A 25,218-nucleotide genomic window follows, 5' to 3' on the forward strand; every position below is an offset into this window, starting at 1 on the left:
TGGTCATATACTGCCGACGCCGAGGATTGCGGGGCCTACCTCGGTCCAGGTCTCAAAGGCCTACTATACCTCCTTCTCCTCCCACCCCTCCTCCACCTCCTCCTCCTCCGAATTACCATCCGTGGCCATGGCGCCATCAGTCGGTAGCTCTAGGCACAGCAGCAGTGCCGTCGCTAAGCGACAGCAGGCGGTGCTCAAACTGCTGAGCCTAGGCGATAAAAGGCACACCGCCCAAGAGCTATTACAGGGCATTCCACATCAAACTTGTTAACTTTGTCGCCACCCTGCTGTGTAATCCCCAAAATATACTGGCAAACTTTTATCATTTACCGATATTATTTCAGCGCTTCTTGCGCATCTGTTTACATTCCCCTCACCCGCCATATCCCAAACTTATAAGAACGCTACTACACTTGATCTTATACAAAAGGTTCTTAGAAGTGCTGTTTGGGGAGTAGCCTAGAGACAGGGGCTTGGATTGGCGAAAGCTCGCCTGGCAGCGGAGCGCCAGCTCCATGCCAAGATCCAACTAACATAGTTTTAACTGCAGCACCTTTAATCTACTACTAGTTCACTGCCTCCATACATGGTCCCCTTATCAAACGAGCTGTGTCAGGCAGAATTTTGGGTTGTTTTCATGGCTTCCATGTTAACTTTGTCGCCACCCTGCTGTGTAATCCACAAAATATACTGGCAAACTTTTATCATGTACCGATATTATTTGAGCGCTTCTTGCTCACCTCCTTTGGTTCCTCTCTGCCACCCATTGGTTTGAAGCCTGAGTCCATTTAGGGTATGTCGCCATGACACTCTCTAGCCTGCTGCCACTGCCTCTGCATGCCGTCCCCTATAGTGTCAGGGTCAATTATTGGATGTTTTAGATGCTATCTAGCTTCATTCTGTCACTCTGTCATGGCCATGCTGTTGCCCATAATTTTGGCATAATGGTGCGATTAAGCAGCCTCAGAGGCATCCATGCATGCTGCCCCTGCTGTTTCCTGTCCATTTCCGTGGTGTTTCCATCCTTTTCTGAGGTTCCCAGGTGTTTGGCCAAGCTTCCCTGTGCAGAGCCTTGGTCCCCTTGAAAAATGCTTGAGTCTCCCATTGACTTCAATGGGGCTCGTTATTCGAGACGAGCACTCGAGCGTCGGGAAAAGTTCGTCTCGAATAACGAGTACCCGAGCATTTTAGTGCTCGCTCATCTCTATTCATTACAGACACCTTACAGCTGATCATTGCAGCCTGGGACTATAGTAACATCCAGAGAGCTTCACCAGAGGTCAGAGGGGTCTGTCTGTAACTATGGCTTGTCTGTAAGTCAGGTGTCCTTAAGTAGGGGACCGCCTGTAATAATAAAACAATGTCATTAAAACAAATATAAAGTGGTAATCATTCCCCTACTAACTAAAACACCAAAATCCACCAAATTATTAAGGAAAAACAATGCACGTCAAATGCAACAATACTGAGTCAAGTAATAGAAGGAAGAACGCCTAACTAATGAGAGTCCCACGCATTTCACTGGATGCGCCACAACATTTTCACATGAGAATGGAATGAACAAGGCTAAAGTTTTTGGCTAAAGATCCAATGTCTACAAATGTTTTTCCAAATTCTAAATCAATGTCCTTCCATAGCACTCGTGTATTGTTAAACACCAGGATATCACAAGTAGGGATGGCGGATCATCATGTAGGCAGTATGTGCAGGCACCCAGGACCTTTTGTCTACAAATGTTTTTCCAAATTCTAAATCAATATCCTTCCATAACACTCGTGTATTGCTAAACACCAGCATATCACGAGTAGGGATGGCGGATCATCATGTAGGCAGTATGTGGGGGCACCCGGGACCTTTGGCTGCCCAGGGGGCCATGCCCACCCATACCCAAGCCATATATGAAGACTGCCAGGTTAAAAAAAAATGCTATACTCATCTCTGGCTTCTTCTCCCCATGACTCCATCTTCTAGTTTTCCGGCTCGCATGCATACATTATGACACGGTGGGGTCACTGTGTCCACTGCTGTGGACAGCTCATTAAAGGGGACTCTAAGTGGACATTTCATTAAATGGGGGCTCTGCAGTGGACATTTCTTTTAAGGGAGCTCTGCTGTGGACATCTCATTAAAGGGGGGCTCTGCAGTGGACATTTCTTTAAATGGGGGCCAGTACAAACTGTGGTGGTGTCATCGGGTGGAGAAGATTAGGCCTCAGGGCATGAGGTTGGTTTGGATGCTGGGAGGGCCCTTTCAGTGTAAACAGCATAGAGGGCCCATGGGTCACTTAATGACTTATTTGACAAGTACAGACGAAAATGTCATGAAAAGTTTTCTATTCAATTATTTTCTAGCTTTTTATTTTCCCCCTGTGGTGTTTTCTCATGACATTGCTCTACTGAGTGCCGTCTTAGAAGTTTACTGCGTTAGTTGCTTGTGTCATTGTGTCAGTCCTGTTTTTTCATCTTCCTCGCAGGCCCTGACTGCCTTCCTCCCCATCCCCCTCACTGACTTCTCATTAGTTTCTATTCTCTTCTCCTCCCAGGCACTTCAAACCCTCAGTGATCTGCCGAAAATGGTGAGCGTAAAAACTACCCAAAGTATTAGCGGTGAGTTATATAAACGAAAGTCCTAAAGGGGTCTCATGTTTAAAATGTAATAAAAAAATTTTTTTGTGCTGTGTTCCAGATATTACATTTGCCTTGAATAATACAGAACAAGAAATTAGATCCTATGCAGGCAAAATCCCTATTCTACAATACATTGGCCCTATAGAGGAAGCCATACTTAACTTTGAACTGAAGACCAAAGTGTATGGTCACGAGGTTGAGCGCTATGAATATTACAGGTAAAAATTATACTCCACTTTCTTCAGGACCCAAGGAAGTTCTCTTAGGTCTTCTCAAAATATACCACCCTCTTCCTTAATTGATATTAAAGTAAGGACAATGTACTAACATGACAAAATCTTCTGGTGTTGACCTAGCTTCCCGTTCTTCACTGCATGCAGTTCTCCATCATGTTATTAAATTTTCTCACCATTTATGAATCCACAGATGGGTAGTTGGAATTGTTCTGTGCTGTGTCCTTCTCCTGATAGCTGTCTCCACTGTGCTGGGGCTACTTTTAGGAGTTTGGGGCCTTTACCTATTACGAGATCCAGTGACCAGCAGACGGAGGAGAAGGGACGGTTCTGGATTCCTCTTAATGTAAGTCATTCAGGGAGGTCTTCTCAAAATTTTGCCTCATATTTTGTCAAAAAGGCAAAGAAAGTGTCCCAGGAGGCAGTTGAACCACCAAGAAATCTTCTCCTGGCTTTCATTAGCAGTTTGAGCTGGACATGCAGAGCAAAGAACTCTTAATGATCTTGCAATGATCTTAAAGGGGTATTCCATGAAGACAAGATTATTAAATATACTAATAATAACAAAATAACAAATTCTCTAATTCACTGTTATTAACAAAACTACAGCATTTCAAAGATATAATTCCAAAATGTTAGTCCTACTGTTTACACTTTGGTTGCCCCGGGTTCCAACCTTAAATCTTCTCACGACGGTCGTGTTGTTCTCATGAAAAGCATCTCTTGTCTGCACACTGCAGTGCTCTCTGTCTCCTGCCCCTCCTCCCTACATTACAAGATTAGCTCAGACACATGCACTTCCTGCCAGCAAGCAGCAGTATGCAGAGACCTACTCTACAAGCTATAGACAGATAAGGTCTGTATCCGTGAGGGGGGCATATACCAGAGTTGACTGTGTGTGTTATATGTGAGTTAGCAGAGCTGAGAGTGTCATTGTGTGTTATGTCCATCTCATGGATCTCATCTCTGATCTGTCTAATCTCTCTTTTTCTATGTGTCAGATACTAGTAGAAGGTTCAGAAGCTAAATAAAAGTGTAGATAAACCCTGATATCTAAGCACATTGTCAGTACACAGCATCTCATAACACAGAGGGATCATAAAGTTTCTGCTTACAGAAACTCTGGAATCTTACACTGACCATCACTGAGTGATAGGAGCTAAAACAGCTATAAAACTGAGTAGAATTGTAAAGTAAGGGGTTAAAGGAAATTAAAACAAAAAAAGGCTGTCTGTCATTAGTCTTGACACTCCGGGATCACCTAGAAAAGAAGCCTATAATTAGCAGCCCGGAGTTTGGGGATAAGATGTCCAGCGCTCCGGGTTGCTAATTATCCACTCCCCCGTACCTCTTTATCCTAAGGAGAGGGAGGTGATGTCTTGCAAGAGGCGTGACGTCATGCGAGAGGCGTGACATCACCTTGTTCTCCCATGCTCCCTGCATGGGAGAGGGAGGAGCGTGGGCATGGATAATTAGCAACTGGACATCTTGACATTTTGAAGACTAGTGACAGACAGTGCCAGGATCAAGTTGAAGAGGTGCAGAGGTTAGTGTTTTTAGCCTTTTTTGTTTTATTTTTAGGACTTTGTAGCTGCACATAGACATCTCTGTATCATAAGGGGTATTGGAGATAGGCATATGTCATTAGGTGGGTAATAGTATGTTTCAGTTTGTTCCTATATATTTATATTGTCGAAAATCTTATGAACATATTTTTGTTACAGTGAGGTATACATTTCCCTCCTATTTTCTTGGTTGATCATACTCTTTGTGTTCATCACCTTCCTGATTGGAGGAAACGTTCAGACTCTTGTGTGCAACCACTGGGGCAACGGGGATATTTATAGGGTGAGTAAACAGAAAGTAGTCCTATATAGTCCTATAATCCTATTTTAAAAGTGAGCATATTATATAAGTTATGACCCTTGTTTAATAATTTTACAGTTTTTGGATGACCCAAATAATCTACCTCAGAACATGAACTTGAAACGACAACTTGGGCTCAGAGAAAATTCCAACTTCAGTGATATGTACAGGTGATTATCAGGCATTATTCTTTCCCTAATGATTCTTCATCTGGGTTGTCAAACTTTATTACAACTTTTTGTTGGAAAAAGTCAGAGCTCATAGCTGTGAAGCTTAGTGGGAACCAAAAATTTAGTGTAATCTGTTGTATAACAGGGGCTCAGTACTAATGCACAACTCCCACAGCACTCCCATTGGATAAATTGAGTATTGCAGTTAATCAGTCCTCCAGAGCAATGACTAACTAGCAAAAATACTATAGGAAAAGTAAAATTTTTACAAAAGCAATAGACAAACATAGATACAGTTTTTTTTTTAATAAATGGTTGTGATCCAACACAGGGTTGGTCTATTATAAAAGAAGTGATTTTTTAGGGTACGTACAAATAATGTAGTTACTATATCTTGGGTTGTGTTCATCCCTTACAGACAGTGTAAGCGTGGTGCTCCTATATGGAATGTTCTTGAATTTAATCCTGTTAACTTAGATACTGCTTTCAACATTTCCAAGGTAAGAAACCATTATCCATGTGTTTCATTTGTGTTTGCTCTACAAATTCAATAATATTACAAGCAGAAAAAGCCTTTAGGCAAGGACATCAGTTTCAGACATGGTGCATGCCTGTTGCTATAAAACTTTAAAAAAGAGTAAGAAAGGGTTCATTTGGGTCACATAGATGAGAAGAGGCTGGATCCTTGGTCTGGATACTTTCAAAAATGTGGTCTGATCTCATCATTTCGTTAATCCAAGTTGAAGCAACATCTGCCCGCCAGCCATGGAGCTAGGCTTTTGAAGGGTCAATTATATTTGATAGATGAGGTGGGGGTCAGCTGATTTGGTAATTGTTGGAGATATAGTTGGACTAGTGGGGAATAGAGATGAGTGGATCCAATGGTCCTGACTAATTGCCGGATTGGTGGGTGAAGAGCCAAACTGGCAATTTGACACCCCTAGCAATGATTGCCAAGGGGAACACCACCTGGCAAATCATAGTTATGTCTTGTTGCTAGGGGACTGGCTGTTTGGCAGCCTATCCAAAAATATGTCTGGGTCAGGCGGCCGAACACGACCATCGGGTCTGCTCTCTAGTGGTGGACCCTTGAGTGAGAAGTAACCAGGACATCATTGTCTACCTCTTGCATTGATGCTGTGTTTGGTATTGGAGGGAAATACAGATACTGGAGCCTTAGTCACCCACATAGACCTTCTACACTAGAGATGTCATTGTGTAATTTATGATGCTATTATGTTGGTTATTTATGACAATGTTAATTTATTATGTTTACCCTAAATACAGAGATACTCTGGCCTGTGGCGCTTGTCTTATATAGCATACAAATGCATAATAACACAGCGCTGTTTGATACTATAATTTGAGTTATTTTGGTTTCAGCTTTAGGCTAGCATTGTATTAAGGGCTGAGACATTACAACAAACTTCAATAGATGAATCATCCTGAGCTTCCAGTATTGTGTATGGGGTGAAGGAACATGGGATCTCATTTTACTGTAACTTTGTGTTGTAATAAAACTGGTTTCTTAATACTTTTCTACAAACTTCTCCCAGTACTCAGAACAGCTGAAAAAGCAGATTGGCAACTTCAATGTAAGCGTGTCTGGACTCGACATGGTCTCCAAAATTGCAGTGATGGTTCTCCAAGACTATAACAACAGTGGATTGGACAGAGTGCCTTTGAATGGCACCTTGTCACAGGTATGGATTGCTGGGATCATAAAAGGAGACTATCAGCAGATTTAACTGTTTTATCACAATTTTGTGTATGTGGTTAGTTATGGAAAAAATCACTTTTAATCCATAGCTGCAACTCTTTAAGTGCTACTTAGGGGGGTGTTTTTCATCCTCGAATCCATCCTTAACTATCAGGCTAATCCATCTGTCTCCTCGTTTCTTCTCTGCCTCTACTCTCAATACAAAATACTAACCATGACTTCCACCCCCTGCCCCCTCCATATATCTCTGACCTCATCAGCCAATACCATCCTACACGTAATCTCTGTTCCTCACGGGACCTTCAGCTTCTCTCTATTACCATCCGTTCTTCTCATAACTGTCTCCAGGACTTCTCCCGTGCATCTCCCCATACTCTGGAACTCTCTACCAAAATGTGTCGGTCTGTGTCCCCCACTTTCCAAATCTTCAAACATAACCTGAAAACCCACCTCTTTAGGATCTCCTACAATACACAATAACTGCACTGCTCTGCTCCATCACCTCATGTCACCATCTGCCCTCCCATATAGATTGTGAGCCCTCACAGGCAGGTTCCTCCTTCCGCTTGTCTCCTGGTCACTGTAGTCTTGTATTTGTACTTTTCTACATATGTTTTTGTCTTCATGTAGTGTATGTGATCTCCTTACTGATTGTACAGCCCCATGGAATTAATGGTGGTCTACAAATGAATAATAATCCTTAAGAACTTTCTGCTCTCTACACTGCCCTCCCATCAGCTCCAAATGACAGCTGTATTATTCATCAGGTCAACGTAGAGTCTTAAGAGCACAGCAATGGGCTTGCAGGGATTACAATCGTAGACAAACATCCTAGACAACTTCTTTAAAGGGGTTTTTCCAAGGCTGACATATAATGGTCTGGAAGTAAGAACTCTCAATATGGAGACTGTGCCAATTAAGTCTTACAGGCAAGTGGAGACTTACAGCCATTGATGCTCCACTAGGAGATTCTGGGAAATATGCAAATATGTTTTCCAGCATGGGATAAGGAAAACATTGGGGGTCATTTACTAAGGGCCCGATTCGCGTTTTCTCGACGTGTTACCCGAATATTTCCGACTTGCGCCGATTTTCCCTGAATTGCCCCAGAATTTTGGCGCACGCAATCGGATTTTGGCGCATCAGCGCTGGCATGCACGCGACGGAAATCGGGGGGGTTGGCCAAACGAGAACCCGACGGATTCGGAAAAACCGCCGCATTTAAAAAAAAAATCTGTTGCGGTGCTTGTACTTACCTTCACTCAGCCCGGCTCGGTGAACTCCAGTGCGTTCCGATGTTTTTCAGCGCAGCAGCGCCACCTGGTGGACGGCGGAGGAACTACCTTAATGAATCCCGGCCGGACCCGAATCCAGCGCAGAGAACGCGCCGCTGGATCGCGAATGGGCCGGGTAGGTAAATCTGCCCCATTGCCTACCTTGTAAGGCAGCCCCCATAAAATCAAGCATGACTTTCAAGAAACCAAATAAGATGATGTGGGATACAACCCAAACCTATATCTATCAACGGGTGCTGGTTTGGTTGTTGAACCTCAAAAAGTGCCCAATATTTACGATTTCTTATCAGTCTTGGAATACTGCTTTAATTCCTTGTCAACATCTACTATATATGTAAATCCGCTGTCAGCAGTTCTAAGATGGCGCCCACTTGGCAGAGATGGGACAGCATATTTCTTGTTTGGAGACAACTCCAATTATGGACTATTAATGCTGCAGATGCTGTGGTCTACTTACAGGGCCGGCGCCAGCACTGGGTATACCTGGGCAAGTGCTAGGGCCCAGAGCTTCTGGGGGGGCCCACATAAGGCTGTACATATGGAATTCATGGAGGTGAGGCGTCTGTATCTAATGAATCAATAAGGTATGAGGGGCTGTTTGGTATAATAAACTACAGAATATTTTAGGCAACAGGAGACTGTTTTAGTTTCTGAATTCACAGCAAAGGGGCCCACTGAGGCTGTGCCCAAGGGCCTACTGAATCCTGGAGCCGACCCTGTCTACTTATACCACAGCATCTGAAGGCTCTTTTCACTTTCTATGAATTAAATAGGAGACAGACTATTTTGTTTTTGTAGTAGGTTTTAACATTGGTAAATCCCTAAAAAAAACTTAATAACCAAGACTAAAACTATTCATTTTGCTGCAAATAAATCTACTATGTGCACTAATAGTTATGTTCAGATGGAGTCTGTGGGAACTCACGGCTAAACTATCATTTTCATTCCTCCACCAGATACAAACACCTACTGTCATTTTGGATGTTGGTCAATTTATCCCTAGTCTGGTAATTCTTGCTGCTGATCAGGTAAACCATAAATCATGAGTATATTTTAAGTTCACTGAATTTAATCTACATGCATCCCTCTGTGATTACAGATAAATTAAAGGAAATCTACCATCAAAATCCATCATGATAAACCAGGGACACTTACTCATAGATCCAGGCACTGTGACTGTGGTAATCTCCTTACATTTCTTATACATGGCCTCCTTCCTTCTAATATCAAGTGTTAAGATTATGCTAATTAGCCTGAAGGGCTCTGAATGGTGTTTCCTAATCCCCTCTGTGTTGTAGCTTACATTATGCAAGGAGGACTTCACCCTCCCACTGGGGGATGAAACTTCCTCGGCTGCCATGAGATTACAGTGCTGAGGGAGCAGGGGCAGGGGAGACTTCTACACAAAGAGGGGCTCAGGTAACCCTCCAGAGCTCTCCTGGATCATTAGCATAATCATAAAAGATGATTTCAGAAGGAAGCAGGCCATGGGTAACAAATATAAGAAGATTCCCCCAGTCATGGTGCCTGTACCTATAAGTAAGTGACCTTGGTTTATCATGATGGATTTTGTTGGTCGATTTCCTTTAAGGGTACAAACAGAAAAAATAAATAGGTAGATTTTTTTAGTCCAGTACTGTACTGTGTTCATGAGTAGTTAGTGCTACAATCTGTGGATAATACTTATCTTTACCTGTAGGAAAGATCTGTCAGAAATTCCCTACAATCCCTACTGACTACAATTCCCACAGGTTCTGGCTCTGTTTGCAGCCTTCTCTTATCTCTTTTTCCTTATATATCAGTTCTTGACCTCTAGCTTTGGTAGATTAGTTACAGCAATATTTCAGTTTCAGCGCAGTTTCTTTTAGAGGCATAGCTACATGCGTAACTAAATCTTATTTTCAGAAATGAATAGTGCAGGGGATAATAATAAACTTTTTAACAGACAGGGAAAAACATTCTCTGTCCCATAGTGTTGCTCTTTCTTCTCCTGTAGTGAGCAAAGTCTCCAAAATCTTCTCATTTCCATACACAGCAGTTAGATAAGGAGGATAATTATTAATTTGCACAATTCAGTTCTTTCTGTCACAAAGAATGAATTTTTTTAGCAGGTGACAGGTCCCAATAGCCTTTGCAATGATGATTCTAAAAATGCCTTTGTCAGCATTCTGAATCACTTCAGTACTTTATAAATACTTTATTCCTCATTGACTGGCTCCCTCCCAGCAGCGTGTATTGAGTCCAGGGGAGAAGGCAGCTACAGCAGCTTCTGTGCCTATGTCTCCTCATGCATTCATCCTCTACTCCACACCATCCCCCATCCATCTCTGCAATGCACAGGACAGGAGTGTCGGAGAGAGGAGACTGAGACACACACAGGCTAGAGCTGCCCTCTTCCCCTGGGACTCACGCACTGCTGGCAGGGATCCAGGTAATGTGAATAACACTTATATAAACTACTGACATGTTTCAGAAAGCTGACAGGGCACCTGTACAGGTGACAGGTTTCATTTAATGAGATTAGACTTTTTAGTCACTGTTTCTAAGGAGTTAAGTCAATAGAAACTTTATCAGCTTCTCCTTATCTATCAGCTTATCTATCAGTGTGTATATGATAGGGAAAGCTGATTTAGACAAACTGCTAAAAGCAGGAATACAGGGAATGAAAAAATACCACAGACAGGTTTTTTTAATAACATATTTTACAAAGTTTACTATTGTCATCATTACTATTGCTTTATGTAATTTGGCATACACATTTAGTTTATGCTTTGAAGCTGCTGGTCCCTAAAGAAACCTCTGTACTAGGCCCCAGAACTTTGACGTATTGTTTATGGTAACTAATCTCCACAAATGTGGAAAATTATTTTATGGGGCTTTTAAGGCCCCGAGCCGGGGGGAAACCACACTCTCTGCACCTCCTTAGGTTACACCCCTGGTTTCTTGAAAGCCACATGTCTATTAACCATGACCCTGAAATAACCAGCCTATGACCTCTTGAGCTCAGGCTTACGGCATAACTTTCCTAGAACACATGTTGTATCTTCTAATTCTGCCTTGATTACAAGGACTAATAGTCATCATCATCGTCCAACACCAACATTAATCTCTGGGATTGAGTGTTGTAATCACACCAGGATTAAGCAACATGGCAGCGATTCCAGTGTTGGATTATTATTCCCTCTTTCAGAGTAACACAACCATAAGAAGTCAGCTGCAGGATGAAGTATCAGCGCTGAGAGATGTACTAAATACCACCGAACTCTATCAGCAGTCTGTCATGGTAGGTATCTGTAGGTATCCACAATACATGGTACAAAAAGGAAGAGCTTTCCAGATGTTCTGCTGCCCATTCATTATCCTCATTGATTTGCTTTATTGTTTGCTTGTATACTGGGTGGTTAAGGTCTCTCAGTTCATTTGGTTTTATGTAAGGGGGTCATTTAATATCGCTTTTCAAACAGGAAACTGTTGGAATTGTTTTCCCCCTTGCTGCACCTATTGGGGCATATTTACTTACCCTGTCCTGTCGTGATCCCCGATCCGGATGGTCCAACGAAGATGAAGTCCGGTACGATTCATGTAGCTCATGTGCCCGAGTTCCTGCATCCGTCGCTTCCCCGCCGAGGTCCACCGGAGTTCACCTTCTTCTTCCCGGTGCTTGTAAGTGCGACTTACAAGCGACACAATTTGAAATGTTAAATCCTGCGCTTAGTCCAAATCCATCGGGCAGACCCCCCCCAACCCCATTTCTGTCGTGTGCAAGCCGGCACAAAAATAGCACTCACATACATCGAGACGGAGGAAGTGAATTCCGGCGGACTTCGGCGCAGCAGCGACACCTAGTGGACATCGGGCGCACGACCTTAGTGAATACCGGCAGAACCCAAATCAGCGTCGGAGAATGCGCCGCTGGATCGCGACTGGACCGGGTAAGTAAATCTGCCCCATAATATCCTATCTACAGGCAGCATGTTATTAAACAGTAGGAGCTGAACTGATTGCTCACAGTGTGCTATTTGCAGACAGCATGTTATAGAGCAGGAGGAACTGCACAGATTGTACATAGAGTTGTATCTGCAGGGAGCATGTTATAGTGCAGGAGGAGCAGGGCAGTTTGTACATAGTGCCTGTCTGCAAGTAGCATGTTATAGAGCAGGAGGAGTTGAGTAGATAGTACATAGTGTCCTGTTTGCATGCAGCATGTTATAGAGCAAGAGGTGCTGTGCATATAAATAATGTGGGGCCAGTATAGGATGGAAAAAAAAACTGACAGGTTCCCTTTATAACATATTTGGAATAAAAAAATGTATATAGAAACAAATCTGTAATATTATTGTATTTTTCTACAGGCGAAGTTAAACAACAGTATCCAGACTCTGGCTGGGCTGGCTCCTCAGCTTAAAGTAAGTATAGGCCACGTTTCTAAAAGTCAACAATTTATAAAGATAAAGGTGATATCATTGTTTCAATAGGAATGAGTATAATCACTGACTGGTAGTTTATTGCTGTAGACAATAAGGGTCACCATTAGTTTTGTAAGGTTGCAATGAGCCCCATTCAGGTCTCCTATAAAGGCAGGTAATTTCTATTGTTTGCCCATCCATGACCCTTCTGACCCTCCTCAAGATCTGCTATGTAATTCAACCAGGGCCGGATTAACGATGGTGGGGGTCCCTGGGCGCAAACTGGTGGGGGCCCTTTTAACAATGTTTTTGGAAGTATATAGCCTGCTAGCCCCCTGTAGTATATAGCCTGCCAGCCCCCTGTAGTATATAGCCTGCCAGCCCCCTGTAGTATATAGCCTGCAGCCCCCTGTAGTATACAGCCACCAGCCCCCTGTAGAATTTAGTCGCCAGTCCCCTGTTGAAAATGGCCACAAAATAATAAACTTCATACTTACCTCACCTTCCCTTACAGTGATCCCACAATGCTGTAGGCTCTTCCTTGCTCTTTAGGCAGCCGCCGGCCACTGAAGACACAGCTGCCACCGCGGTGGAGATCCCGATGCAGTGTTTTGCTAGCATCATGTAGTGATCGGACGCCAACAGCGTGACATCATCACTCGCAGCCGGCGTCCCATCACAACCTGCTGCCGCCAAAACACTGCATCAGCGAACTCCACCAGTGATGGCAGCAGTGTCTGACTGACACAGCTGACATCCTAGACCCCTATGTGCGATGCGGGCGGCCAGGAGAAAGTCAGCGACTCTGCTGAGCTGAGTCGCTGACTGTCGGAAACTGGTGGGGGCCCCTTAAAAAGTGAAAGTGGTGGGGGCCCCGGGGCTAGATCCCCAGGAGCCCCTCCTTTAATTCGGCCCTGAATACAACACACTATTTTCCCTTTTTAGGTTGGGATACAACAGGCAGTGCAAAATATCGCCAAACTGAAAGGACCTTTGATTCAGGGAACAATTGACCAGCTAAAGAACGTAAGTCATATGTGGTTTATATAATCCGAGCTCATACACCTGCTGGCTGCCATTTACAATACTGGCTTGTACCATTGGGCACCAACAGAGGCCAGGTCCCAGAGGTGTTCGTAATCTTTGCACTCCCTATAGCTATGTCCCAGGATGAACATTACGAGACAGGTAAGCAGTATAGTAATTTGCTAGCACTTACAGTGGCCAATCCCATTAAGGCCATATAATGGAGCACCAATCCATATGTTCTAGCTTTAATATCTTCAGCTTATGAGGGTGAATTGGTCTTTGCAAAAGACTTTTCATATTTACTGTGAGATTTGACCAATATTATGCACTGGCTTATTTTTAAAGGAAACCAACTACTTTAAAAAAAAAATGTCTAAGGATACTCACCTGTCATTTTCTTCTTCTTGACCTAAGCTTGACTCGCCGGGATCTCCTAGAAAAAAACTTATAATTAGCAGCCCGGATCGTGGGGGCAAGATGTCCGGCACTCCAGGCTGCTAATTATGCACGCCCCCGCACCTCCCTTTCCCATGCTTTCAGCAGAGGCGTGCATAATTAGCAGTCCAGAGTGCTGGACATCTTGTTCCCACACTCCGGGCTGCTAATTATAAGTCTTTTTTGTAGGTGATCCTGGCGTGTCAAGCTTAGAGAAGACAAGCGCCAGGATCAAGATGAAGATGAGCGCCGGTGAGTATCCTTAGATGGTTTTTGGTTTTTTAAAGTGGTTGATTTCATTTAATGGGAAACATTAGGAAACATCCTGATGTAATCGAATAATATGGCCACCCTCCAGCCTAGAAGAATAGCAATAGGAGTCACAGTGGTCTTACTTGCAATGAAACTCCTAATCCCATTAGATCCCCCTCACCTTGTCAACATCTACTGTACACAATGGTACTGTTTCCTACTGCATTATATGTGATCCAGTGGAGGGCTAAGAATAAAGTTGAAAAAAAGAAATAACAGTTTTTAAAGGACTGCAAAATAAATATGAATAATTAAAAAAATGAATGAATGTAATCAAAACATTTTCACTTTTCTTCTCTAAAAATGGAATAAAAGATGATTAAATAGTATAACATAAATAAATAACATAACCCAAAAAGTTATTAGTAGAGTTTTTGAAAATTAAAATCATGGTAAACCAGGGACACTTACTCATATATCCAGGCATCATGACTGTGGTAATCTTCTGATATTTGTTATCCAAGGCATTCTTCCTTCTAAAATCAACTTTTTAAATTATGCTAATAACACTGAAGGGCTCTGGGGGTGTTACCAGAGCCATTTCATGCTGCAGCTTAAAAGTCTGTAACACTGTGCAGGAGCACTTCCCACTCTGTGAAATTACAGCAAGCACAGGGAGGGGTGGGCATTCTTCCACACAGTGTAACAGCTTTTGAAGCTGTAGCACAAGAGTTCTGGTAATGCCCTTCTGGCTTATTAGCATAGTTTCAAAGGTTGATTTTAGGAAAGAGGCCATGGATAACAAATATAAGAAGATTACCACATTTGCGGTGCCTGGATCTATGAGTAAGTGTCCCTGGTTTATCATGATGGATTTGGATGGTAGATTTCCTTTAAGGGTTTAAGACATACTCCAATAATTATGCAATTAAGCAACACAATTTTGGCATTAATCTAGCAAAGCAAAAGGGAGCTGCAAAGTACTACTCCACAGTCTTAGGCCGCAAGCTCAGTAACTAATTTCCATCTTTTTTAATAGGAGAGCATGTGTCTGCTGGATAAAGCTATGAAATACTTTTCCGAATTTATCGTCTGGGCAAAGAAAACTGTAAGTTAAATAAACGCTGACAAAGATTCAAAAATCAAGGGTCTGTTTACTTTCTAAAACAGCGCTACTCATGTTCATGGGTCGTGTCTAGTATACAACTCATTTTTGAGGTTGTATGCTATCCGTTATTTTTGCGGATGGCATACTGACCCATTCACTCCTATGGGTTTGTTCACACATCTGACACATGGTACATCGATTACATTCTTATGCAGCCTGTTTTTTCTCAAAAGTTGCTAGCCAACCAGCTGGACTGTGCAGAAAACACATTAGAAAATCATCTTTTTTTTTTTTTTTTGCGGATGTGAAAAAAACAGATGACATACGGATGTAAAAAAAACGAATGTGGATACAATACAGGCATCACACATCCACATTTTTTTTGGACACCCCCATCTGAATAAGCCCTTTTAATCATTAAAATGTTGTGAGGTGTAATACCAGATCGTAAATGGATCTGCTGCTGTTTTATTAATCCTATCCAAGCATTACAGCTCGTGTTATCACTACAGATTATACAGGTAATGCACATATTACAGAGGTTGCATTATAATGATGTTGCATATAATTATCTTAGCTAATCAGTAATTAGATTGATTGCAAAATATCATGGCCAGCGCTTGCTTAGTTGTGAATGATCTCTCCACACATCTTGGGTGTGTATGACATTCACTTCATTACTCACGGTACATAGGACGACCATGGAATAACCGGCAGAACCAGTTTCAGTATGTGACGGACTGGGTTATGGGAGAATTAATATTGACAATAGTTACCATGGCTGTGTGCTCCTAAGACCCCCAGTAAAAGTGATCCTGGTGGTCTGACAACAGTCTTTATGAAACTCTTGTATTAAAGAGATTGACCACTTCTAGGTTGGCCACTTATAACCTAATAGGGTCATTTATATTATACATACCCTGTAAAAGTTCCCTGTTCACTATGGGTCACCTCCAAGGAAGCAGGACTCGGGACTTCCTGTGACGTCCTGAGTCCCACTGGCTTCTGGAGGGTGGAGGAAATTGTACAGTCATTGCTTTTTTACAAGCCCCCTCCATCACAACCACTTCCGTATCAGTGGTTGGAGGGGCATGTGAATGTCCTTCAAGGAACCCTAATATCTAGTTTAAATTGACCTTAAACTTGGTGGCATCCATCTACTCTATGACTAACAGGTTGACTCATGGCTTTTAATGATCTTGCTTCTCACAATGGTGAGAACATATCAGAACTGGATCAGCAGGAGTATTAGGGTGGTGCCGGAGAAATTTTATTACCATGAATAGGCCAACCCTAGCTTCCCATAGTAACTATTGTTCTTTTGGACTATTATTAACTCAGCTTGTCTTAGCATAGATCTTCTATATTGTCAAGCAGCATGGTGAACCTCTGGTAGAAGCAGTAACGCACAAACTAAGTGAAATAGCTTAGAGCATCAAGACTAGGACAGATGTTCAACCTTCTCTCCATGTGTACTGCAAGTCCTTTGAAGTCCACCAAAGGACAATCACACCCTATAATATATATTGTTCTTATCAATGAACTGGTAACAGCCCTGACCTCAGCCTGTTCTTGAACCACTCTCGCCTGCCCCCGAAGCTTCACAGCAACATTTCTTGATCATCGGCCACCTAAACTAGGAACTCTTCGAGAGCTTTCAACTGGAATATCAAAGTAAAGAATAGATCCATATTTAGGAAATGAAGGCTCAAACCTGACAAAGTCAGAAAATGCTCTTGGAAGCCAAACTGGTTAGGTGAAAAGTACGCCAAATATACTAGATGCCTGGGAGTTGTGCAGTATAATTAGAACTGAATTTGGTGAGCCTTTTGTGTCAAAAGCAACCAATTAAAGCACACCTTTATAACTTATACTATGAAACTATTGCATATAGTACAATATACTACTTAGGCTACAGAAAACCACTTGTATTGTCATGAATGACATTTAGCTCATGGAAGTGACTTTGGCCCATTGTTTATCTGCTGAGCCGATGGCATGCATTGTTATTCCAGATCACAAATGATATCGCCTCCTGCCGCTACGTACCTAAAACACTAGACAACGCTCGTGCTGTGGTCTGCGACAACGTGACCGACCCCTGGGTAAGTGGAATAATGAAAAATAAAAGGTTTAAAATACAGTAGCTCCAGAGTACATATTATATATAGAAGCTTAGCCATTCAAATGGTGAAGGTAAGCAATACAAGTCCTAATAACCAGGAGTAGAGCGATATCTGGGTGCCATTCATCTCCTTGAAGACTTAAGTTAACTTCTTCTCAGCCTGATGGGGCGGCAGCCATGTACATCCACAGGGTCATGTCTATATTAACGTTGTGGTCGCAACCGGGCCCGAGAGGTGTCATTGTCCCATTTGAGAAGACTTGTACTATCAATAATATATTATAGCACATACGAGGGTCTGATACAGACTTTGCTCTGGGGCCCATCAGCTTAGCGTTATGCCACTGGTGGATCCTGCTATCAGGTAGTAATAACCAATGTGTTTTCCTTTGCAGAATGGCTTTTGGTTTTGCCTCGGTTGGTGCACCATTGTCCTCATTCCTAATCTATTTTTCAGTATTAAATCTGGAATGTATATTGCACCCAAGTCTAGGTGAGTATAGAATACCCCTCATACTTACCGCAATAATGACTGATGATCAGACACTGGGTACAGGGTAAAACTGATATTAAAGGAAATCAACCATGTACAAAATATAGAAAAACCTAGAAATACTCATGTTTGCTCCTCTTGATCTTGATCCTGGCACTGTCCACCTCTAAGGATCACCTAGAAAAGAAACTTATAATTAGCATAAAGGAGCTGACAAGAGGTGTCCAGTGCTCCGGGCTGCTAATTATGTAGCACTCTCCCCTCCCTCTCCCATGGGAGAGCAAGATGCCGTGAGGTGTGGGGGTGTGCATAATTAGCAGCCCGGAGCACTCGACATCTTGGCCGCGTGTTCCATGCTGCTAATTACAAGTTTTTTTTCTAGGTGACTCCGGGGATCGGTGCTAGCATTGATCACAGATGTTGACTCTTTATAGGCACAGCAAGAGAAAGCCTTTGATAACAATTCCAACGATACTTGTATCATGCTTGTGGCTTCTTACAAGCCTGAGATATATCTGGTATTAGTGATGTGACGTTCGCAAATAAGTCAGCTTTTTTATGTGAATGACGGGAGGCCGCTCCCTGCATTGACTCACTTAACCCCACCCCTAACCGACTCTCTACGTTCCCTTTAACCCAATACAATTGGGTTAAAAGTGGTGTGGATTGGGGTGACTGGCTGATCTGCAGCTCCCTTTTATACATGTAATAGGGGGATGTTCAGGAGCAAGAAGAGCCAGCCTAATGATCCAGCTCACCAAGAAGTGCTGGACTTCCCATCGCTATCCGGTATATATAACATTAGATTCACATTCAGCTATTGCTGATGTGTGTGGGCACTTCCAGGTTGTGACATCAGCTCAACGCACTGAAACTAGAAGAGGACAGCATGTTTGTAATTGGCTGATCTTAAGCATGTGATGAGTCACATGCTTGTGACATCACTGAAGGTCCTTTGCATCAAGTATTTTCAAATGATGCAGGACAGCTTGTTTTTAATTGCCCGAACTAAAGCACGTGGTGAGTCCCCTACAGTTCCTCTCATCAAGCCTCCTGTCATTTTTAGCTATGCTACACGGTTTCCTGTGGCAACCAGAAAGCTTGGCAAATGCCTGGGGGCAAGGTAAAACCTCTGCTAGCTACTAAACTGCTGCAGATTGCTTATTATAGTAAATTAGAGAATTCCTTATTTTTGCTTGGCAAAAGTTTTAACACTTTACAGTTGTACTTTAAAGACATTAACCCCTTATTCACAGGGTGATTGTGGGATTTTTGGCTTCTCCAATCCCCCTTGATTACCCTGTGATGACTTTCACCATCAACTGACCCCATGTCCTATCAAACTCAATGGGCCTATATGCACGGCTCAAAGGATTTGCAGTAGGGGATACAAGTCTTTTATGGGAAAACCATTTTAATTCCTTGCTATTTTTGCCTGAAGTGTATAATAAAGCAGATGATGCTACCCAGGGCTGATGGTTCTTACATAATAGTCATGTTGTCTGTTTTCGGGTGATAATTTTCTGCTTCCTAGTAATATTTTTCATTGGATTGAACTAACAATCTGTAGTCACCACATTGATCATCTTTTAATATCTGTTATTTCTGTTTCCGTATTCCCAATGCCCCATAGTAACACCTTGCCATCTGTCTCTTTGGGTTTCTTATGCAGACTGTCTCTGACTCTCTAGTCCGCCATCTTCGCCTCTTAATTCCTCTGCTCTACCTGCAGAGATCCAACCCCTGAAGAAGAGAATCTGTTCCCACTAACTCCAGTTACAGACGTTGGGAGAAGCTGATGGTGATCTCAACAGGCCTCATATTTTGCAGTGAAGCTGAAGAAACTCCATGTAAATCCTTTGACGGAGTCAACAACGTAACAGTTGGATCTCAGAACTAATAAACTTTTTACTACAGAGACTTTATGTAGTAGTTAATGTTAAGAGAACAATAAGGAGTTAAATAATATATAGATGTAACACAGACCCAAGAGGCAGATGTATTAGGTACCACGGACCTTTAGATATGATAGACCTTATATGTTCATTGCTGCCAGTTCTGAGCTATGATGAGAAAAAAATGGCATATGACGGCATAAAGGACTAAGGAACAACAATACTGCATTGATTTTTGCTGTGGTTCTAAATTAGGATTAAAGGGTTTGTCAACTTTTTGACTCTCATGATATGTATCCTACAAGAAGAAACATATCAAAACTTATCTACTGATCACAACCAGTTGTAGTACATAAAATTACCCTGCAGCTAGTATTTGGTTCCCCTACAGCTCCCCCGCAGGACAAAATAATCATTGCAATTGCACTTAAAATATTGACTAATTTTAGACACATTGGGGGAGAAGTATTAGGCCATTTTTCCAGACTTCTAGTGTAATTTGCACCAAATGTTTTTAGACCCCTGTTCTACACTTTTCCGACTTGTTTGACTAAAGGGGCGTGGTTTGTGAAAAGGGGCATGGTCTTTGGAAAAGGGGGCGTGACTGGATGGAAAATAGGTTGTGCACCAAAAAAATGAAGACTGTACGCCACATTGTGTAGCACAACTTTAAACCTACAAGTTGTGGGTTATACAAGTGATGCTTGTGATATACAAGTGATTTGGATTACAAACATGTCCCACATTTTTTTTTCCCCTATATATAGTATTCTGATCAGATCATTAAGTTATAATAAAGGTCATGTGACTATTTCAGAATCAAGACAATTAGTGAATTAACATGAACTTTAACACCACCTTATAACCACATGGATTCTTCTTCATATTAATGAGAACAACAAGGACCAATTAACCCCAGAATACATTAGAACACCACTGACCTTGTATAAAAATAACCTCCTATGTACAGTATCTACAGATACGACACATGAGTTAGACTCTCGCATAGCTGCGGGTACCACCTGTGCTCCAGGATGCCGCCTCCGTGAAGTACTAGAATCAGTGAATTTAGAATAATTGTTATACTATGGGGATGAAACATGCCTTATAGGATATCCTCCACCAGATTACTGCCCTCACAGGCATGCTCGTTATATTAGGGGTAGATGGCAGTGTTTTTTCCTTTATACCATCATGGAAAATAAGCCATTACCAGTAAATAAAGATAGGATCCTGTCTCAGGTGGCACACGCCGGCGTATAAGTATGCTTTGGTTAAAATCTCCATGTGGTTGATTTCCTTTAAAGGACACCTGTCATCAGGTGCTATTATATTTATCAATATCATCAATGGTTTCTTGTCTTAGGTCATCAGAAAATTCATAAAAAATATAAATCATATCATATTGAACTAAGATGTTTAGCTCGGACACCCCACCACAAAGCCTATACGGGGCCAAGTTTTCAATGACTACCAGTATCACTGAACATAGTGGACCACCACACCTGCCTCCTGTACTGCTCTGATTGTTATACCCAGGATTATCTCAGGGTCATTTATATAGATAAATGGGTGTGCACCCACACCCTGGGACCTAGTCCCCGAAGACCCCTCTGACATATGGCTGGTGGGGGCTCTATCAGATTTTACGTATCGGCCATGGAACTGCAAGTTCCACCACTTCTTCAACTTAGTGAGGTTCTTCAATGTCAATAATAGGAATTACAAAGTTTTCGACAGCTCCATTATTTTACCGGTGCCAAACTGGTGGTTATCAAGCCAGAAAGGCGCTTGTATGACTTGGAACAAATCCTCAGCTGTGGATAAGTGAAGATGCTTTGAAGTTGCCGCCATGTACCTAAGCTGCCTCTCGGAGATAATGTATGCATTGTTCTCAGTGCAATGTGCACACACCGGATGGAAATAAAGCCGAACCTTCTGTAGGACAGACTTGTGTGACATATTGATTCTATTTCAAGTTGTCGATGACAACTGCTAACGAGTATTAACCCTCCGAGCACCCTGCGGCATCCTGGTGCTCATTTCATTACCCTCCCTGCTGCACAATTGTATGAAAATGACTTTAAAGTGGCATGAAATATAATTTTTACCGCAATAATGAGCTTTCACATTAAAAGACCCAAAATCCAAATTAATATTGCATTAATTAATAAATTCATGCATGTCCAGAGATGAGAGATTGGATTCATTTGCAGCCTGGCTCATTATCGGCACTTTCTTAGGGCAGATTTATTCGTTTTCTGGACAGAGCTGTCTCTGTAAGTACTTTTAGCTTTGACAGATTAGGCTGTAAGTGAAGAATCCTAGATTTGTATGGTCTTCAGGGGCTGGTTTTAGTTAAAGGAAATCTACCATCAGGATGAAGGATTGTAAACCAAGCACACTTACATGCTAGTGTGTGCCCTCTCAGGAAGCATCTGCTCTTCTTTTACTTCTTATTCCCTTGATTTTATAAAAATGAGGCTTCATAATTTATGCAAATGAACTAGGGGGCTCGGGCTCAATTTTTAAAGCCTAAGCATAAGAAACTATAAAGCGGATCCTGCCAGAGGGGTCACACACCTGCATGTAAGTGTGCTTGGTTTACAATCACTGATCCTGATGGTAGATCTCCTTTAAAGGAACCAGATAGCTGAGGAGGTATTTTAAATATACTGGACCAGAATTAGTGTTAGCCTTGGGTACTTTAGGTTCACCAGATATGATGATTCTGAGGATCCAGCCTTTTTCTTTACCAGACCTGTGCATGACCATGTAGAATGTAATAGCAGTAAGCTCTAAAAATCTCTAATACTTGTTAATTATCCTATAAGAAAGGGTAGATGGTTTTGTCTTCTGCCGGACCTTTGATTATTATTTTCAAACCTAGGACCACCAAGGTTCCGCCTACCAGAGCCATGACCAGAATATAGGAAATGATTGAGTATTTGAGGTTGTCTCCCATTCATTGCAGTAGAGCCACTACACTGTGACATCAACTTATGGCTCTGTACACAAAATAAAAAACGGCTGATCAGTGCGAGCCTAGGTGTCAGATCCCCAACAATCTTCATTTAAGACCCATCCTGAAGAAGAGGAAGAAGCAATTAATTGTGGCCTTTTTATACCCCTGATCCTGCTGCATTTGAATACAATCTTCTACGGCTGGATTATCATGCAGATGAAAATGGAGATGACTAGTGATGAGCGAGTATACTCGTCCGAGCTTGATGCTCGGTCGAGTATTAGCATACTCGGACCGGCTCGTTGCTCGGACGAGTATTTGCCCTGCTCGATAACGAGCATTTAATTAAAAAAAAAGAAGTGAAGAACAGTAAAAAAATACAATTAAAACATTTAATTTAATCATTTAATTGAAGAAAACAGCGAAATAACACAGTGCAGAATAGATTGCAGATGTTCGGGAACATCTGTGATCTGTCCCGGAGACACGCGTGCAGAACGGTGTTCTCCGCAATAGTATTTGAAGAACAATATGTGTGAAGAACACATTACAGATGTTTGGCAACATCTGCAAGTTGTTCTCTACACATATTGTTCTTCAAATACTATTGCGGAGAACACCGTTCTGCACGCGTGTCTCCGGAACAGATCGCAGATGTTCCCGAACATCTGCAATCTGTTCTGCACTGTGTTCTTTCACTGTGCTCGTTCAGTTTATAATTTTACTGAAAAATGCTCGGGTCTCCCATTGATTTCAATGGGGCTCGTTACTCGAAACGAGCACTCGAGCATTGGGAAATGTTCGGCTCGAGTAACGAGCACCCGAGCATTTTAGTGCTCGCTCATCTCTAGAGATTACCCCAATGGCTACATCACATCCCATCACCTGTAATGCAGTATGCTCAAATAAGCTTCCAAATATAATTTTATCATATTGCATTGGTGAAGAAAATGCTCACCAAAATATGGCTTTGTTGCTTACCTTTGACATTAGTTTCCTTTCTAGAGGAAGGTCCTAGTCAAGGGTCAAACTACATTTATACTTTTTTGTAACTCTTTATGCTACAATAAAATGTGTTTCAGCACCAGATTGTGAGCCTCTATATACCATTGCCTAGCAGGACTGAGGGTTGGAAGCTTCGTCTAATCAACCGGTCACCTGAAGGACCTGTTGACCCTGTCTTCTTCCAGAGCTTTGGACTCTCACAAACCCTGCATACATAGAGATGTTCTCCCCTACAAACATTGATTTTAGGCTAGAATATTCCCTTATACAAGTCTTTTGGAGCCTGTTCAACCGTTCCTGGGTATGAAATGGTTCTTCACTAGAAGAACCTTAAAGGCTCTGCCATACAAGCTAAAATTCGCAAGTCTGATGCATCTCGTGAATGTGTATCCAGTAAATACAAGAATAGAAATTTCTTCTGATCCAAGTTTCTTCTGATCCTCGCAGAGGAAGTCTAAGATGGCCTTAATACTAGACAGAAAGAGGATATCAAATATCCAGCCCCTGGCAATCTAAATGTGTCCTGATCCTATTTTCTGTTAATAAATTGCAGGATGCATCTGAAAAATTAATGTTTCTGGTTGGAACGAAAAACATCTGACGTAAGTCTCGAGAAGACAAGGCAAGGCGCACAAGCTGTGCAGGCAGCCATTTCCACATTATTCATGCAAACTACTTTGCTTTATCAAAAAATGGAGCAGTACAAGTACAGTCAGGTCAATGGTTCTGCTCCAGAACCAAAGGGTAAGGCTATCTTCTCTACCAGGCACATGTACTACATAATGCTATAGGAATATCCTGTAGGCTATTAAAGGGAACCTGTCATCCTAAATTAGCCTAATAAACCACTACTATTATTGTCAGGTAGTGTAACACCTTTTAGTTTTTGTTTCTATCATGGTGTGGTTGCCTTATCAAGAAAATCAACTTTGAAGTGAGATGTAAATTGGTTGTATAAAGTCAAGGAGGTGGAGAGTTTAACACTAAAGTCAACGTAGGGAAGGTTGAATCAATTACATCAATTACAGTAATGAGGGTCTTCTTAGGAAGAGAGAGCTTGATTTCACTGTTAAAATCTCCACCTCCTTGACTGTATGCAACCAATTTACATCTCACTCTAAAGTAGATTTTTCTGGGTGATGCCACCACATCATGAAAGAAACAGGATCTGGAAAGTGTTCAGCTGCTTGACAACTTACTAGTAGGGGTTTATTAGGTCAATTTCCCTTTAAAGGGAACCTACCACCACGAATCTACCTAATCCTCACGTCCCGCTAACTTTTGGGAAACTTTATTGACCTAATATGTAAATTTTGTTATGCGGCTACTGGGGCGTGGAGTAGCCGGCACGAGGCTACACGGCGCGGCTACTCCACGCCCCAGTGGCCACATTACTCCTCCTACCCTGTTGCGTGTGGCGCGCAGCTCCTCGTAGCTGCGCGCCCTCGTCCGTCATGATGGCGTTCTGCGCATGCGCAGAATGCCGGCTGAGCAGTCCCAGCTCCGAGGCCGGAGCTACTGCGCATGCGCAGTAGCCGGCTTGTCGGACGAGGGCGCGCAGCTACGAGGAGCTGCGCACCGCACACAACAGGGT

At 42.4% G+C, this 25,218-nt stretch overlaps 1 protein-coding gene across 2 annotated transcripts in view; it reads left to right on the forward strand.

Moving 5' to 3' along the window:
* Positions 1-20,333, forward strand: part of PROM2 (prominin 2) — a 56,027-nt gene extending 35,694 nt beyond the window's left edge. The window contains exons 9-23 of one of the 2 annotated variants that reach the window (XM_072148909.1): positions 2,543-2,606; positions 2,686-2,845; positions 3,054-3,206; positions 4,585-4,708; positions 4,805-4,896; positions 5,315-5,396; positions 6,453-6,599; positions 8,868-8,939; positions 11,102-11,194; positions 12,264-12,317; positions 13,263-13,343; positions 15,073-15,141; positions 17,157-17,246; positions 17,662-17,759; positions 19,432-20,333. In XM_072148909.1, coding sequence (XP_072005010.1) covers positions 2,543-2,606; positions 2,686-2,845; positions 3,054-3,206; positions 4,585-4,708; positions 4,805-4,896; positions 5,315-5,396; positions 6,453-6,599; positions 8,868-8,939; positions 11,102-11,194; positions 12,264-12,317; positions 13,263-13,343; positions 15,073-15,141; positions 17,157-17,246; positions 17,662-17,759; positions 19,432-19,450 — 1,398 coding nt within the window. In that variant the 3' untranslated portion in view covers positions 19,451-20,333. The remainder of the gene's footprint in view (positions 1-2,542; positions 2,607-2,685; positions 2,846-3,053; positions 3,207-4,584; positions 4,709-4,804; positions 4,897-5,314; positions 5,397-6,452; positions 6,600-8,867; positions 8,940-11,101; positions 11,195-12,263; positions 12,318-13,262; positions 13,344-15,072; positions 15,142-17,156; positions 17,247-17,661; positions 17,760-19,431) is intronic. The other variant, XM_072148908.1, reaches the window with a different exon arrangement.
* Positions 20,334-25,218: the final 4,885 nt, after the last annotated feature.

This window comes from Engystomops pustulosus, chromosome 4 (genome assembly GCF_040894005.1).
Source record: "Engystomops pustulosus chromosome 4, aEngPut4.maternal, whole genome shotgun sequence".
NCBI lineage: Eukaryota > Metazoa > Chordata > Amphibia > Anura > Leptodactylidae > Engystomops > Engystomops pustulosus.